Source organism: Tachypleus tridentatus, chromosome 10, assembly GCF_004210375.1.
Source record: "Tachypleus tridentatus isolate NWPU-2018 chromosome 10, ASM421037v1, whole genome shotgun sequence".
NCBI lineage: Eukaryota > Metazoa > Arthropoda > Merostomata > Xiphosura > Limulidae > Tachypleus > Tachypleus tridentatus.
Genome location: NC_134834.1, coordinates 23,753,021 through 23,772,642, shown reverse-complemented (window position 1 = coordinate 23,772,642; position 19,622 = coordinate 23,753,021). Strand labels below are relative to the sequence as shown.

Here is a 19,622-nt window from a genome sequence, read left to right as displayed (position 1 = left end):
TATCACATTTGAGGTGAGAAAGTAAATATTATTGTGACCTGTGCTGGGTCACACAATACAAATATCAAACTTGTGAGTTATGGGTAACTGTTTGTGAATGCTGGTGTATTCTGTTTGTTTTAATAACTGTTGCAACTGTTCGTGCAGAGAAAAAGGAAGAACACTCATCATATTCGATGATAAAACACAAAACTCGAGTTAATTAAAATTTACTTCAAAATAAAAGTTCCTTCTTTTTCAAAACAGTTGTTAGGACTTAACATGGCAGACCATGCTTATAATTATACCAAAGTACCAGAATTATTATTGCACACACTATCAGGGTAAAAAAAGAATAAATAGAATTTTACTGCATGAAACAATGGTACATAAGTTGTGCTGTGTGTGACTGTAATGAGTCCTGTACGATTGTTTACACAATACTGAACTACTTAATAAAATTATCACATTCAAACAGTTTTAAAACAAAGGGCATTTTTTGGTAACAAATTCTTTCCTAAATATCGTAAACCTGTGTTAAGCCTAATAATTTTCAATACATTACAAATGCATCATTTTGTCTATGTTTGAATAAGGTTTCTATTAATAATGGGCAGTTGGTGTTCCTTGAATAATAGTGTAGTGGTTAAAAACATAATTTATCTTCCACTTTGATCTTGGCCAGGTGAATCCTGCAGACACTTAAGTGGAAAAGAATGGAATGATTTGTTCAGCAAATATTTTTCAAGCACATTACACACAAAATAAGGATAGGAATAAAAACAATTGTTCAATTACATTTTATGTTTCAGGAACAAGTAGTACATAAATAAAACTTCATTCTGTCCACAAACACAGAAGATATTCGTTTATAATTAATACTATGACTATTCGCAAGATTTATGGGATTGAAACACTCCCCGTGAAGTCAGTAAACATGCACACTTGAATGCGTGATGGTTATACTCTTGAAGCAAATGAAATCATGATGTATATCTCTCAAAGAAAACAGAAGTTATGTATCAGAGGAAACAAATTGTAGAGAACTTTATTTGGAAACACAAATATATACAAACCAATTCTAAAACAAGGCTTCTCAACAATCACCACATTCTTATATATAATGCACATCTTCACTGCAGTCATCCAATTCACCGCAGAAAGATAGTAGTGGGGTAATTAATAAATGTGTAGATATTTTAGCTAGCAAAATCAGTCATTACATATAATGGTATAAAAATGGCTATATATTTATATTTTTTTAAACATAAGATTAGAGTATTAATTTCTATTTCCAGAAAGCTTTTCTTACAACAAATTTTCTGGTCATACAGTTGTACATTCAAATGAAGAAAGTGAATGCGTAAAATACCGCTTTCTTAACACGTACCAATTGAGGGTTTTTTTTAAAAACACTTTTCTATTAATCTTGCATTGATTACAGGAAAAGATTGAAATGATCAACTTATGATGTATGTATTAATTTCATATTTTGTTTTTTAATATGGAATGAAAAACCATGAAACTAATCATACTTGAAACTCTTAAAAAATTGGAGACAAATCAGTAAGCTCTCCCCTCTCTTTATTTATCATTTAAATTATTGTCTTAAATATTTATTATTAAACAGCTACAGAGCCTAAAGTCCTTCAGTTATGGAGTAAACCTAGTATTGTTTGAAATCATCATGCACACAATTCAGTTATATGCTTCTCCAAATTATATTAAAATCAAATGAAAAATATACGAGAACTTAAAGAACCCAAAAATAAAGAAAAAAGACGAATACAATAATAGCAGCACCTGCTGCTTTAGCATATGTTGATCGCAGGTTCAAATAGCGAGCGTCTTTCTTGTATTTTTGGGAAAGCACTGCTAGGTTGCTAGTCTTGGTGTCCAAATCTGTAAAACAAAATGGTACAGTTCAATGCTAACACGGTATTACTAAGACTTGTTAATAGCATCACAAAATTTGTTGTGTGGTTTGTTTTGAATTTCATGAAAAGCAATTTTCACGTTTTTATTTTCAAATTAAGATTAAAATAGCAAAAAATGTCTTTCATAAAACATCCAGTATTGCTGATATTGTATAAATAATATTAAATGCTTAAAGGTTAGTTCATAAAAGTAACTTATACATAAGGTTAATGATTTTTCAATATACTAAGTAGGTCTATTATTATTTCATAACTTCTGAACACAATGGGATTTATTTTGTTTGTTTCTGAATTTCTTGCAAAGTTGCACAAGTGCTATCTGTGCTAGCTGTCTCAAAGTTAGCAGTGAAAGACTAAAGGAAAGGCAGCTAGTCATCACCACCCACTGCCAACTCTTTTATCACGAATAGTGGGATTGACCATAACCGGCTGAAAGGGTGAGCATGTTTGGTGCGACAGGGATTCGAACACACAACTCTAGGATTACGAGTCCAGTGCTTTAACCACCTTGCCATGCTGGGCCAAATTCGTTGTGAATAGTTACATTTTGCAAGTTATCTATAATATGGAACTAGTCAGATTCTTGTTTTATAGTTAGCATTGAAAATCTGTGATCAAAAAACATTGTGTATAAATTAATTGTAGCTGATTTAGATTTTAGGAAACAAAATACAGACTAAAAAACAAAGTAACTTAAAAATTACAAGTTGGAGAAAGCATAACTAGTTGAAGATTTGGTGTGGTTAAAAAATTTCAAAACAAATTTATAAATTTTATCGACAAAGGTTTATTACAATCAAATGGTAAGGCCTATCAATGGTTGCAAGTTTTTTCAATTCACCTATTCTGTTACCAATTAAACTATGAAATACATTTTAAAAATGTTATTGTACTGAAATGAAGAACCAGTTAAACTTCTGGAAATAAATGGATATAATTACAGCTCATTATCCAGTATTTTAAAATTATTAACCATCTGATTCCATGATAGCAACAGTGTCTTATATGCATCTTTGTACAACTTAAATTTAGCCAAAGTTTTATCATCCATACATGATAAGATTTTTTCTCTAAATGACAGAATAATGATCAAAAGTTTTTCTTCATAAGACTACTTAACCGACAACAATTACATTACAAAATGACTGAAACTGGAAACATTACTCAAGTGTATACATTTCTAAAGAAACATATAGGGTGATATAAATCTAGGTCTTTCATTTTTTATGTCAATTAAGGTCACACTATATAAGAGGTCAACAGTAAGAACATTGATGATTTTCAGCATTTTAAATGTGATTCTTTGAAACAACATTTATTAATATTGCAGAAAAGTTTAATAATTGTAATGTTCTGACAACAGAAAGTAATGGGATTACAAGAACCTGCAACTACATACGTAAATAACGTTTACATTTGTCTGCCAGAATATTTCTCGAAACTTTTCATTTCAACAAATATGGTACATGATATCACAATGCTCTTATTATTATGTTACACCTGGCTATGACTTCAACTTTAGTTGTTTTTGTTCTTTTTTACAAATTTGAAAAGTATTTCACACACATATCTCTTAACTTGCATGTAATTTCCCCCAAAAAAATTAACATTATGCCAAATACAATTTATACCGACTTTCTCAATTTATTTAATTCTAGGATCCACATCCACAATTTGTTCAAAACTGTATGCTTACCACTTTGTGAGCATGCATTCAAAAGTTTGTACGTTCACATAAGTTTACCTTCATTAAAATTAGTTTACTCTCCAACAACTTAACTTTGATTTATTTCACATATTACTATAAAAAGGTTTCAGTTATTTTTTTAAATATAGATTATATTCTTCCCATTGTGCATTTTTCTTATAGTAAAGCCACATCGAACTATATGCTGTGTCCACCGAGGAGAATTGAACCCATAATTTTAGCAATGTAAATTCCTAGACTTACTGTGTTCCCAAATGGAGGGAAACTCTTCTTTTGCAAATTTGTTCAACTCGTAAAACCCTGTCATACACCAAATGCTCATAACTGTTCCGTACCTTCTTTATTATTATTATTATTTATTATAAGTACCACTACTATATTTTATTGTTCATGTGTAGTTTTATTATACAAAGTTACATCTAAATGAGTTTTTCTGACCTTGTAAAATTTTTAAAAATAGATCAGGATTATTAACACAATGCTTGCAAGAAAGCATTGCTTAAGTTGTATCGAAAATGATAGAATGATGAAAAGTTAAGAGAAAATCAGGAAAACTACCAGAAGTGTTTTGCAGGCCACAGCTAGTATATTACTAACATTATTCAGTATTAGTTACTTGGACTAGTATGTTCACATTTAGTGCTTTGTTCTACTGTATTTTTGGAGTTCTGTGAAACCATATGTCTTGTTGAAATGCTTTTTTTTGTTACTGTATTTTGGTTTTTATACAACAGTATTTGAATATGCACATTCCTACATTGATGTGTAAACTGATTTAACTCTTGAATTTTAAAAAAAAAGAGACAGGACTTTGAATAAGGTGAATCAATGATTACTAAAAATAATAACTATAAAGTGTGGGGTGGCTGATTTTTTTCATTAAATTTTATTTTATAAACAAACAGAAAATGATATCAGATTACTACTGTGTTGGTTCTTTCATTATATCATGGGATATATTATTTTACTGGTAAAGAAAGAACAATCAACAAATAGTATGCTTATGTTACCTTGTTTACATCAAGAGATACCAAGAACATCACTAATGCTATTTATAGGCATATTTACATTAGCCCACTCACCTGAAAGAGCAGATCCCCTCTGTAACACATCATCAATGTTCTGAACCATTATTCTCTGCACATCCTGAAGTTCCGTATTTAGTGTGGAAAGATTTCTTCTACTTCTAGAATCCATGAAGGACTTCTTAGACTTCTGAATATAGGTATCTAAAACAAACCATTATATATATTTCTGAAAATTCAAACTCAAAGATTACTTTAATGTTTGTATGATAAATGACCACATAAATTGTCAAAGCTCTTTAATAATACAGTATTTGTACAAAGTATTAACTCGTATGCAGTTTCAAGTAGTTGAGTTTATCATTTATTTCAAATATAAAAAACAAATATCAGGTTATTAATTACTTTTGTAAACTGAAGACAAAACTAAATTAATAATACCATTAATTAAATAAAAAAAAAAAAGTTCTTCCACTGAACTAAATCCTGTGAGCTTTATGAAACATTTGTTTCTTTCAACATAGAATAGATAATGTCTATGGTAGTTAATATATTTTCTAGACTGTTGTAAATGAAAGTCATTTAATCTTTTCACAATGGGCTCGATATAATACACACGAGTTAACGATCTATAACTGTTAATGAAGGCGTGTACCCTCACAAAATTTGGTCAACTTTTAATGAAGTATTTTTAGACACAAAAAAATCAGATATTTTAAAGTATTTTTACTACAAATGTGTTTGTAAAAATAGTGCATTTCATTACTAATCCAAGTGCAAGGTGATTTTCCATTATGATTAAAAACTAATCTTTGTCCCAAAAATCACAAATATTTGTGTAATCGATAAAACCTCAAATACATTTCAAACATTTGGTTTCATTAAAAATTTCATATTTTGTCTGTTATTTTTCCTACCCTAACCATATAGGGTTTAAGTTTCTCCATCCTCATCATCACTATAAAAAGTTAGGAAATATACATCATGCTTTTTCCATTCTAGAATTATTACAGATAACACAAATGTTCAGTTCAAAATGACACATATTTATATGTTTATTATCTCATTCTTCCAATCGTGCCTGGCTAACATTAAAGCAATTGTATTTATGTGGCACACGTGCACTCAACTGTATTCAAGAATATAAAACTGACCTTTATGTAGTGACTTGTCTTGGCTGTATTTTAGTGTAAAATAGCCACATTTTATTTATAAACATATATGTGTATCCATTATTCTATTTACAAATAAGTTCTTAAAGTAATTGTTCTTAAAACATAGTATACTAAAAAAGGAAGTAGAGCAAATTATCGTCTCTTCTAGTTATAAACTTTGTACTCATTTGCTGCTTGCCATAGGATGGTCAACCAATCAAATTTTGCACATAGAGGATGTGAAATAAAGTTTGTTTTTATTTAAATAACTCAAAATAATAAATTATTCAATACCATAGAATTCCACTACAGTTTATCAAACTTAATGCATAAGCTGTATTTGGGTTTAAATATTTCAAAATCCATTAGAAGGATATTCTGAGCTTTCAATTCATAATTCATGAAATAGACTGAAGTATATGTACATAAGAAAGCGTTTCCAAAAATGTAAAAAGGTGGGCAGCGTTAATGTGTGTGTTTTAACACACAAGTGATATATGAACATATGGAAAGATAGTAGGTTCTCGTTTTATATCTTAGGTTGTCTTTATCAGACTACAGACTTTTTATTTGGACATCACAAACATTTAATTTAAACCAATGCTCAACTAAACAAACTACGTAACACAAAAATTAATGTGTTTTTTAATATTTACTTTTAAATTATGAAATTAATTACTAATAAGCACTAGAACTTGAATTGTTATATATATATATAATTTGATACCAAACTGAATGACAAATTCATAAAATAATGGTTCAACAAAACTCTGAATGCTTGCTTGTTTGTTTTGTATTTCGCACAAAGCTACTTGAGGGCTATCTGTGCTAGCTGTCCCTAATTTAGCAATGTAAGACTAGAGGAAGGAAGCTAGTCATCACCACCCACCGCCAACTATTGGGCTACTCTTTTACCAACAAACAATGGGATTGACTGTCCCATTATAATGCTCCCACGGCTGAAAGGGCGAGCATGTTTGGCACGACGTGGACTTGAACCCGCGACCCTCGTATTACGAGCTGAACGCCTTAACATGCTTGGCCATGCCGAGCCAATCAACAAACACATGAACATGGCTTTCGACTCGTAACTTGTCGCATAGGTTTTGAATTATTTATGTATAAAGTAACACTATATAAAAATCGTAACTATGTATGTGTATCAAACCTTTTAAAAATATAGTTCCCATTTACTCCTTTAATTTTAAAACAAACTAACTTTTTTTTTAACTGAAAACTACATTGGAATGGATTGTTTGTGATAATAAATGATCAACAATAGAAAGCCAACGTTTTTTCCTAGCACTGCTCTTTTCGGAAAGTCAAGTTTAATTATTACATGTTTATCTCCAGTAATCTCTTGGATAAACAAGTATCAAATGTTGTAACCCTTGTAGCAGCTTGTTTCATTTTTAACTTTTGTATATATCATTCTTTCTATGATTTGATGAGATCCAATATTAAGAAAAACAACTTAGATCATTATCATGAACTCATATTGGCACAATTTACTGTACTGACCTTCAAATAACTACCAGATTATGAAAATCTGGTTTGACAGCACTTGAAGCTTGGTTTTATGTGTCTATTCTAATCAACTTTTTAACAGCTCAAACTCGTAAATTGTTTTATGGTAGTTTCCGAACAACATAAAATATCTAATTACAAAACTGTTTTGTTTGAGGTCGGGAGGGGGGGGAAAGAGTTAAATTGTATTACATAGTATATTAATATTTGCAAAATAAACAAATAAATATTACAAAATATTAGTTATAAAATAATTTTGTGCAAAATATTATTGAAACAGAATTGTAATTATTATTTCTACTTAAATGCTCACTGATATGGAAAGGAAGAATGTAACTGTAATAATTCAGTCAAGATATTTTATGTAGCATGTGTTACAAATCTGTAAGACAAAACTATATAATGAAAAGAATTATTAAAGTATAGGTCAAACTATTTGAGAAATATCAGGTCAGTGGCCACAGACTTACTTATGCATTACAATATAAGGAAAATATATAGAGGCACTTCACATAATCCTGAGACAACAGTTTCTTTCCAAATAATTAAAATCAATGGGTGTAGATAAAAGAAAATTGGAATGTTATTTTAGTACTTAAAAATTACTGATGAGTGAATAAAGATTTGTCAAATTCTGTAAACAGACAAAGTAAAATGTCAAACTTTTAGAGATGTCAGTTTTACTTGATAATTGTTGTTTTCACTTATAATATTCCATTTTAACATTTCACTCATGTATAAATGAACATATTTGAAGTATATAAATAAACATTCTGCACACTGTTCCCTTCAATGTTTTTAATCCTTGTAGAGAATTTTTTTCGTGCACACCAGTATTACCATTATTATTATTGTTTGGGTGGGGGGGGGGATATTTTTAGACCATCAATCCTATTGAACCATTAGGCCTACTGAATGCCAAGGCCATTGACTCTTTAAACGTGTTGAGAATCCTCACCATTACCGAGGACGTCCATGTGTTGGATAATTAAAATTAAGTGTATGACCCTTGACTAGTTGTTGTGTGACTGTGAGATTTAGAGAGAACACCGATTCTGAGTAGCACTGTGATACATGAAATTAAAAGACAGTTTAAAATATTTATACATTTTTTTTCACTAAAATTCATAGATATAAAACTGTTCTTGACACCAACTGTATGTAACAATACACTTACCAAATTCAATAAAGCTATATGGTCGAGACGCAGTTGTAACTCTAGAGCCGTACTGGGATGTTTATAAATGTTTAAAATATTTATACATTTTTTTTTCACTAAAATTCATAGATATAAAACTGTTCTTGACACCAACTGTATGTAACAATACACTTACCAAATTCAATAAAGCTATATGGTCGAGACACAGTTGTAACTCTAGAGCCGTACTGGGATCGGAACTCATTCTGAAGGTCTTCTAAGTATGCAAAAGCTAGTCGTTTTGAGAAGGATTTTTCACAAAAGGCTAAGTAGCAAACATCATTTTCTATAAGGTAGCTGGAATTACACAAGAATTCATTTACAAACGTGACTTGAATTTTTATTTCAATGTCCATCCATGCAACACTATATTTAAAAAAAAAATTTTAGCATTCCTGTTCTGTTGAAACCACAGAGTTCTATTCATAAAATTAACAGTAATCATACTTCAATTACAAATACCAAGTACCATTTTATAATAACAACATTTGCAGTTAACATTAGTTGTGCACAATCATGTGTGTTACTGGACACCATGACAATGGAAGATAAATGCCATTTTAAACCACGCAAAGTAAAGCAACAGACTAGAACTGCCAAAACACTGGCCCTGACCTACTATTATTACTACTGAAGTGGCAACAGCTGCAGTGAATATAAATAGGAGAAAGCCTAAATACAAAGTTAATCTAACATATGCTTTAAGAAATAACTTGTCAACTTGTCGAACCCATTACAAGTGAAAGTTTAATTTTTGAGAGAAAAAAACTTTAAAAAGCATATTAGTTATGAAGTAAAGATAATATTTTTAACACTGTTTTATGTACATGTAACCCAATCAGTAAAATGAAAAGTTTCTTTTCCCATGTACATATACAATTTGGGTAACAGATTTACTTTATTTTTATGGTCAAGTGCTGATTGTGACTAGAGTGATAAAGTAATGCAAAATGTTATTAATAAGGCTTTACACATGAAAATAATGAATAAATAATAACAAAGAATTATTTTTATAATAACATGTAATGCAATCCTTGGTCAATATAAAAATTCTGGAACCATTAGAATCTTAGTTTGAGCTGTGTTTTGCAGACATACATCAATATTAGTACCTAGCACTAATTCTACAATTGTAAATGATACACTTAATCAGAAATGCCATACTTTTAGATTTCTATATCATAAAGAGTAATATACATGGAACATATTAGCTCTTTTACATTTCAAGCACACACACACACACACACACACACACACACACATATATATATATATATACAGGGTGGCTCGTAAGTCCCTACCCATCCATGTGTTATTGTTATATTCAATTATGCATGTATTAGAAATTAGTTTCTTTTTTTTCAGAGAAATATGGCCGTTGTTAGCCCATTTACACTTGAAGAGTGCATTGTGACAAGTACATGCAGCGAGAATGAGGGACAACACATAGATGCACTGGATACATAAGATATATGGACTTGTGGGCCACCCTGTATATATAGATGTGCTAAATTTAACATTTTTATAGCTTAGAATTTCAAAGTATAGAAGTGTGAATTTGTCCTTAATGCATTATTTACTTTCAGTGCAGTGAAACTTTTGTTAACATTTCAGATCATATACTATGTAAGGACATTAAAAACAAAAAATGATCTTATTTAAAATTGTGGTCTGTGTTTATTTTGCTCTTCCAAGTTACAATTAACACTTTCAATAATCTTTTTAATGTAACACGACTTTGTAATAAGTTGAAATAAGACAATGATTAATAAAAACAATCAAAATCTGAAAATATTTCTATTAAAGTTATAAATATTTGAAATTTTGCCTAACTTTCACTTTTATCACGTTTAAATATTTTCTATATTCATAACAAAATATCCAGCTTCTTGGTCTCTGCCATCTGTCTTAGCTGTTTTCTCGGGGCTCTCCAAAAATGTTAGATTGCATAATTGTTCCCACCAAACAAGAGACCACTGACAATAAACTTTTCTATATGGACTTTGCTAATGTAACTACAGAAATATACCCATTTGATTTATTACATATTTCAATTTTTTGTGTGTATTGAATTCCGAGATTATTTACTTTTAATTTTATCACACAGAATTAGTTTACTTTAGACGTAAAAGTGCTAATAATGTCAGTGTGATACCATAAAAATTATCACTCCAAGTGTTAGCTGCACTTGCTAGAAAAAAATAAGAACATAAAGGTAACATGTTGGTTTCAATTTCTTCTGTCAAGATCTATCATTTCAAGGATGTCAAAAAGTAGTTTATAAATTTGCGTCAAAACCTGAAAAGAAAATTTACTCAAAGTGTGAGTTTGTATCTTTACTCAGCCAGTGTCTTAGTTTCCTGATCAATAAAAGAATTACGTATTAATGATGTGACAAGTTACTCTGTCCAGCCAACATTGGTTGATCATTCCACAATGAAGGAGGAATCAGACAACTATTCCATGTTTCATTATTTTATAAATCTTTACTGAAATTTCAAAAATGTTTTTATTTTCTTGCAGAAAGAGGAAGAAAAGTATGGTACTAGTTATCACTTCTGTTACGGTTAGAGATGAAACTTCTGTTACTTATCTATATGAACAAAGTTAATCCTGGACAAAGCAACACAAAATGACCAAAGAAAAGTTCAGTTAAAAACACAGAATATTTTTCTCAAAGAACCCATATCAGTTGTAGCTTACAACTCATTAACAAACAAGTGTAAAAACAATGACCGCCAACATACAAAAATGATATACAACTTAAAGTAGGTTTAATGACTTCTGTTATATTCATTACTTAGAAGACATTATTTGGACAAGTAGATTTAATTAACTATAACTTAATTTATATTTTCTGAATGATAAATTTAGAATTATGTTAATGTATACTTACTGAAACATGTATGGTCCCGTTTCTATACTGCTCCTTGGAAGAGACTGTGAATTTAGTTTGCGGAACAACATTTTAGCTTGGTTCTGGTATTCTAAAATATTTCTTCCTGCCTGTAATGTGAGAAAAATATGAGCTTTATATATCGTAACAACATAATGCTCAAATAAATTACTATTTTTAACCCACATGAGAGACAGTTCTATACTTCTAGTATAGGTTTTATTATGTATTTTTTTTTACAATACAACTTGCACCAATAAAGATGTAAAGAATAAAGTGTCTAAACTTAACTTGAAAATGGCAAAACATTCAATTCTTTTTGGAAATAGAAGTCTGTATATCCACTTACATCATAGTTTAACTGTGATGAAAGATAGCACTGCGTAAAACTACAGTTTTCAGCAGATCCTGGTAATAGCTTTCTTACTCTTTAATTAATACATTTTCATAATACTTCAATAATCAGTAAATGTATACATACAAGTAAATTTATAAAACTACATGTTTATTGACTATTCTACTAATTCTACATCGTGTACTTAGAACAAAGTCGTGTTCATTAATTTTAATTATTAGCTATAAAATTAGCTTACATTTCATTACAAGATATATTATGATACCATATTCAAACTTATCACTCTGAATGTAAGTTACCAGTACTGTGAAAGAATAAAACTGTTGCTAATTTGTGGCTTTTGACAATGACATCACTGTTGTTTACACACGTACACATTTTAATTTTCAATTAACAGACAAAAGAAACCCAAGGAATTCAGAAGAAAAACAACAAATAATTACAGAGAAATTGCAGAATCCACCTAACTTCTTTGATAGAGTTATATAACTGACAGAACAAAACATACAGATAATGATCAGATATTCATAGCTGAAGTTATAAATTGCTTATCTGTAGTAAAAATGTTAGTTTCTATTCTTTGCCTTAGATGTTATAACGTTCTAAGCTATACTCAAATTTAAGAGTATTATGTGGAAAGTGAATATAAGCTTCTCCCTCTATTTTTATTTTATATCAAAACTTCAAGTTTAACTCATATTTTGTTCTGAATGGCTGCAAGTTTTGAATGAATTGAAAACATATGAAAACTGTACAAAGGTATCTTAACCCCATACAAATAGAGCACTCTTCTTCACAATTTTTATCATCCATTGTCACTTGTTCTTCATGGTCCTCCCCCTGTCATTCTGCTCCTCATCAAACAGTGGCAGAAATTTAAATAGATTTTGACCAAATTCATAAACGTGGACATTTTTAACCAAGTTATTGTATCAGAGAGCCCAGTTCAATTCATCACGTGCTTTAGAGCAGGGAAGAGAGATAAACTCTGTGATCTTGTGTGTGCTCTAAAGCGTGAATTTATTGCCTGGAATTAGAGACTGACTTATCTTTCATTTTTTCAGTTCATTGTGTTCTAAGTTTAAAAAGTGGAATAAATTTTGGGTTTAACTGATAATAAATGACTTAACCCGCAAACACGAGATTCCTCAAGTTGCTGGACCAGACTGCTAGAGTAACTGTCACTCCAAAATAACTGTTGGGACTAGTCAGTTTGTAAAAACTTTAAATTTATTCAGTTGTGACAAAACTGTTTTGAAACTTGTATACCAGCTATGCATATCTTTATGCACACTCATGGCCCTAAAGTATGGAATCTCATTTGTCACCATTTCTTCAGCAGTTTCCATGTTGTTTGCATTAGCTGTCACAAAAGAAAGACTTATTAGTGCCAGTGAATGAAATAAAGACTGCTTACTATAAAACTAGTTATTCCTTCATGTGAATGTTACTCCAACCATTAGACAACTTAAAGACATGAGAGGATTCCTCAAACAGGACATTAATATTTGTCTGAAAATTGGTATTCTTGCAATTAAATTTTCCACAAGCTGTTTTCAGCAAGAAAGTTTAGCTTAAATAAGACCTATACATAGGGATTTTTCTTATTAACATCAAAAGGTTTATTTTCCTTGTGTAACTGGCATGAGCAAAAAAGCCCTCTGGTAAGTTCAACATTTATCCATGAATCTAGTAATACCAATTTAGAACATGTTTCTGGCATTAGGCTTGGAAACTCCTTTGATGTCATTTTAATTTGTTTATATAAACATTTTTCTGAAAAAAAGTGAAGACTTAAACTCATTCTTTATTTTTCTAAAATTATCAGTTAAAGATGTGGCCTCCACCACTGCCGATAGCAAACTAGTACCATAAGACAATCACGTGTTAGAGAAATAAAATGATCTTAAGTGGATTTCACCCTGTTTGTTCCAAATCTTAAACTTGAGGCTGTGTCACCTATTAAATTCAGGAAAATGTAGAGAAGGATCAGAGGCCTTTATACTAATACTTTCCTGGATAATCTTGTAAACTTCAATATTATCACCTCTTACCCTTCTTTTCTTAAGAAAATAAGTTTTGGTTTGTTTTGAAATTTGTGCAAAGCTACATGAGGGCTATCTGCACTAACCGTCCTTAATTTTGCAGTGTAAGATAAGAGGAAAGGTAGCTAGTCATCACCACCCACCGCTGACTCTTGAGCTACTCTTTCACCAACGAATAGTGGGATTGGCCATTACATTATAATGCCCACATGGCTAAAGGGCAAGCAGGTTAAGTGTGATGGGGATTCGAACTCATGACCCTCAAATTACGAGTCGAGTGCCTTAACCACCTGGCAGTGCCAGGCCCTCAAGACAATAAGAAACCTTAATCTACCATTATAAAATAATCTTTCATCTTGTAATAGTCTTCATCCAAACCATGAAGAGACAAAAACTGCACACAAAATTCCAAGTGTGGCCTAAATAATAGCAGTTTGTATAGATATGATTATCACTTTAGTCTAGTACTGAATATTTCTATAGAAACACTAAAATCTTATTAGCTATACTCCTAGCAACAGAACACTGTTTCAATGGCTTCATTTACTGGTTCACCATTATGCCAAGATCCTTTTTAGATGTCCAGTCTCAATCTATATTAAATGTAAGATCGAACTTATATTAACCTAAATTACTACAATTGTCATTTGTCAAATATCTGTCCAATTTATCAACTGATTGTATAATTTATGTAATAATCAAAATTTACTAATTATGCTAATTATAACTATCAATAAAATAAATATGAAAAGGCAAAGGTCCAGTTACTGACTCCTGAGGAACTCTTACTAATGGCAATTGTCCACTTCTAGTGGGCTCCACTAATAATAACTTATAACCAGTAACCACACAATCCAACTTAATAATGTTTCCTCAACTTCTGCCATAATTATTTTAGAAATTTATCAGTCAAACCACCTAGTGAGCCACTGGGAAAAAAAAAGAAGAGGTTTTCCAACAATATAGAAGAAACAGTGGTTTCTCAAATTAAAATGGAGTTAAATATATTGTATATAATTCATTTACATTTGACTAATGACAAATATAAATATGTATACAAATCATTTAATGTTTCCATGGAGACACACACACAATAGGTTAGTATGGAAAGACTTCCTTTGTTCAATCCATATGGGTGTTATTTTGATATTTCACTACATGAATATGTAAAGCTTTTTCTTATCAAATTCTAAAATTTTACTATTGGAAAAGTAGGACTAGTATGTCTAATTTCTAAGGGAATTTGTAATATGCCCCTTAAAAAACTAAAGTACCATTGGCAGATTTCTATCCCTTTGTCATCTGCCCACTACTTACTGACCCCCCCCCTCTCCCACACACACACAAAGTCATGTCTCACCTTTGGTCTTCCTAACCCTTAAACAGTGGGAATATTGTAGGTAGCAGTATCAATTGACTGTTAAAATCCTAGAGGAAACTTACCTGGTCCTGGTGATTTATCTGCTTTCAATCTTTCTATTTACTATTAAGAGATTAATATTATATGATTTGTGACAATATTATCTGCCATATAATGCTTAAGGTCAGGAATACTGTTCATGTATTCTTTTGCAAAAATTTAAGAAAACATTTAAAAGTTCAACCTATCACAATCTTCAACAAACACCACTGCCACCAGCATCCATTAGGGTTCCAATTACCATTTGCACATTTAATCTTTAACACATTTAAAGAATTCTTACTATTAGTTTTGTCATAAACTAACTGCCAAACATTAATTATACATTTCTTTAAATTTCCTAATTTCATTTTTAATCAAATATCCATTTTTCTATAGGCCTGTAAGTCTTACTCACATGTCACTTTAAACTTGGGGCATTTTACCCCGATTTTCTCCTTTAAGTCTTTAGTAACCAAGTTTGAAAAAACCTGTTACCTCTACTTCATTCTAGGGACATGCTTATTTTTAACCATAACTGTTTTTTCTCAATTTTTTCCAAATCTAACCCACATCACCTTGTAACTCATTAACCTAATTTGCTAAAAAACATTTTGTCTCATGACCTCAGAACTGGCTATCTCAAAATTGGGAACTAAATTTTCATATTTTATTGTAATATTGAGTAAAAGATAAAATAAATGTGCAGCTACTCCTAACCAGCGTTCTCTACAAGTTAAAATCCATGGAACTTGTGTAAATATTTAAAAATTTTAATCATGCTTGTAGTGTATGAAAGAAGAGTCCTTATAGAAAAGTGAAAGAACCTTTTAACAATATTTAAAAATAAACTTATGACTGAATATCTTGAAAAACTATGAACAGCACCACTTCATTTCATAAAATGTCTAAGAACAGATTTATATAGATATATGATTTCGATTTCTTTTCTGGAAGATTCTACTTTCTTGAGAAAATTATTTTTCCTATTTATCTATTTCAATCTTGGCTTCATCACTCCATCTCCAATCATCAAAAGTTTTATTAACCTCGTCCATGTTAGGACTTTCTGTTGTTTTTTTTAACTTTTTGATAGTCTATACTTGTACAGTAATGAAACTTTTTTTATGGTATGTTTTTATATTTCTACCCAAAACATACAACAAATAAATGTTATATCTGGGTTTATAAGTGATGCACATTACTTCAGTGAAATTATGGCAAAGAACAGGAGTCCTTTTCTCTAGTATATGTGATATATACTTCAGAATGAAATCTGACAGATTAAAACAAACAGTATTTTCATTGCTATCTAGTGAGCTCCAATAGTTACATGTTATAACATGCAAATAATTTTAAATACTGCAACAAATGGTTTCCATACATTAGTTCAGACAAATCTCGAAAGGGGTTAATGTATACCTGGTAAAAACAAAACCTTATTTTTAGTAAGTTTTAAATACTACACTGTAGTCTTCACCCAATTATTGTAAAGTCAATTACTCATACATGAGTTTATTTTCAAAAATGATTTTTCTTAATTTAGATGAAAATTCATTTTCCTTGTGTACTTGATCTATTATGTTATAACCTCATGTTTTTTTTTTAAATGTTCTGCATTCTGAATTAATATTGGAAAATGAATTTGATTGTTTGTATCTCTTCCAAATCTTTCCGACAGTTTTACAGAAACCAGTACAGTTTCTCCTTCCTTATGATCAGAAACAACACTCTTAACTGATTGGCTTTGCAATGTTAACTATCCTCTTTCCATAAATTTGAAGTCAACCCACATTTAACATACTCACAATAAACAATTACTTTTGAGAATTAGTACCATGCACAAATAGCAACAAATCGAATTGGTCATGTGTGTGTGTGTGTGTGTTTATTTAACAAACTCAAGAAGTGATATAAAAATTACTGTACAACCCTCTTTCCCGATTGAACGGAAAGATTTCTACAAGAAATTTCATGAGTCAGTGCTTTTTTTGAAACAACTTATTAAAAAACAAACACTAGATAATACAAGTTTCAGAATTGAAAAAAAAAAAACAAAAAAAAATGCAGCTAGACTCTACTTTCAACGATTTCATTTTTCTAACAGAGCAATTAGTTGATGTAATAGAGGCTAGCACGTTACAGATCTTTAATGAACAATGTGGGGAATTTCTAAAAAATAAATAATTTATTTTCAGTTTTTACTCTTCAGGAGTAGTGAGTATGGAGTGTCAACCTTGACATACTAAACTGTCCCTTGTTGATCATAAGCTCAATAATCTAACAAACTAGAAATATAATCTACTTAATTTATTTAAAATTTACCATTCAACAATTTTTATGGGGATAGAAAAATGTATGGTTTCCTTTCTCAAGATTTTAGGAAAATATATGTAAAACAATCTATTAAATACATTCTAACATGGTCATCCTAAACACCAGATTACCAAGTCTTAGGCATGGTAAGTGCCCCAACATTAAATTTTAAAATATAAAACTAAAGAGAAGATTGGATGAATATTTTCAGAACCACGGTTTAATATAGCCAAATATATTTGGTTTGGAACAGTGTGGTAGCACTTGTACAAAATAAGATAAACTTGATGAATGTAATGGTCTCTTCTCATACCTTGGAAATACAAAGAAGTATTCTGCTATCAATAATGCTCACATCATATTTAGATTAAAACTCATAGTTATGGTATCACCAATAGCTAAACAAGAGTGATATATCAGCATAACTTAATGATACGAATTAAATAGCACCTTGACCACTACTACTTTTTTTTTAATCCAAGTCACTCAAATGAGTTCTGGTATTGGCTGAAAGGCTCATCCAGTATTGGATATGGCAGACAGACATATTGTGGCTTATTCTGAATTTCATGCAAAGTTACACTAGGCCTATCTGTGCTAGCCATTCCCTATTTAGCTGTGAAAGACTAGAGAGAAGGCAGCTAGTCATCACTACCCACTGCCAACCCTTGGGCTCCTCTTTTATCAATGAATAGCAGAACTGACCATCACATTATAACATTCACAAGCTTGAAACTTTAAAATAAAATTGTAAATTTCAAGTAAATCAATAATGTGAGAAAGTACCACCAATAGCAATACATTCAATAATACTATTAGCAGAGAATTACTGTGATAGTATGCCAAATGAACTTGGACAAATACTAATATTAAACTAATTAATAATATTAATTAGCATCTTTTCTCACCTGTTCATCATCCTGTACGGATGCAGCGAGAGGTAATCCATCCGCCACCCGAGCTATCATTGTCATAAGCACCATTTTCTTGTTTCTACTTTTTAAATTCAATTACAGTTTAACGTTACTATGTTTGATATTCATCACACGTCCAAACACTTGGTATTTATAGAATGTAATAACAAAGTAACACCTTACAATATAGATGTACTTCACCGTTTCGTATACATTGAGACAAGAATGAGATTATGAATAATTTCTACTACGTGTTGATCCTACAGAGGTCGCGTTCGTCGAAATGTACATATTTCTACGTGTCAGAAATATAACCATCGATCTGTAACAGGCGACATTCTTGCCCTCTCTGAATTAGTTAACAAACTGGCGATTATTAATGTCGTTTTGAATAAATGTATTTAAATACGTGTGTGTGAAGAGAAAGGATTTTCTGATTATAAATACACAAAGAAATCATTTTATTTCCAGACGTGATAAAACCTTTGAGGCCCCAACTGAAAAACCTATTCTATAATGCATCGAAAGAAAAAAAGAATTGATGTAAGCCTGTGAAAATGCCTAGGAAAAGACATAAAAGATTTACTTAAAATTTGTTTATTTCGAATTAAGCACGAAGCTACATTATGGGCTGTCTGTGCTCTGCCCACCATGGATATTGAAACCCGCTTTCACGCGGTGTGAGTACCACCATGCCACTGGGGGACATTTAATTAAAAACTAATAGACATGAAATATTTTGTTTGTTTGTTTTAGAGCAATGTTATATAATAGACTACCTGTACCCTTTCCACCATATGGTGTCAAATCCCAAATTTTAGTGTTTGTATTCCGTAAATCTACTGCTGACTCAATGGAATCCAGATATGAAAGAAACTTTATTGAAGTTTATTTCAGTATAAGATATAGTCGGAGCTAACATAAAGAGTATATTAAAGTTTACCATACATAAGTTATGTTTGTAAATTTTTGTTGTTAAGATATATATTAACATGGTCTCCCAGTAGTTCAGTGGCAAGTTTGCAGACTACAACACTACGAAATCGGGTTTCGATACCCATGGTAGGTATAACACAGATAGTCCATTTCGTAACTTCTTGCTGAACCATTTCTAAGTATTTGTGGTATATCCTTGCGAAAGTGTTTTAACTTTCAAGCTACATTGGATA

The 19,622-nt window shown here is 30.7% G+C and overlaps 1 protein-coding gene across 1 annotated transcript; it reads right to left on the bottom strand.

Annotated features, from left to right (window-relative positions):
- Positions 1-1,001: 1,001 nt before the first annotated feature.
- On the bottom strand, positions 1,002-18,804 carry Sec22 (vesicle-trafficking protein SEC22). Its single transcript, XM_076460317.1, has 5 exons — positions 18,448-18,804; positions 11,425-11,534; positions 8,665-8,825; positions 4,707-4,853; positions 1,002-1,881 (listed from the first exon to the last, which is right to left on the bottom strand). The coding sequence occupies exons 1-5, from the start codon at positions 18,520-18,522 to the stop codon at positions 1,733-1,735; spliced, it is 642 nt and encodes a 213-aa protein (XP_076316432.1). The 5' UTR covers positions 18,523-18,804; the 3' UTR covers positions 1,002-1,732.
- Between the last annotated feature and the right edge of the window lie 818 nt (positions 18,805-19,622).

Excerpts from the sequence above, each read along its gene's own strand:
- Sec22 (XM_076460317.1), bottom strand. The coding sequence starts at position 18,522 with ATGGTGCTTATGACAATGATAGCTCGGGTGGCGGATGGATTACCTCTC. Across the intron at positions 8,826-11,424 it reads ACGGGACCATACATGTTTCA|CTACCTTATAGAAAATGATG; the intron begins GTAAGTATACAT and ends GTGTAATTCCAG. Across the intron at positions 4,854-8,664 it reads ATATAGCTTTATTGAATTTG|ATACCTATATTCAGAAGTCT; the intron begins GTAAGTGTATTG and ends GGTTTGTTTTAG.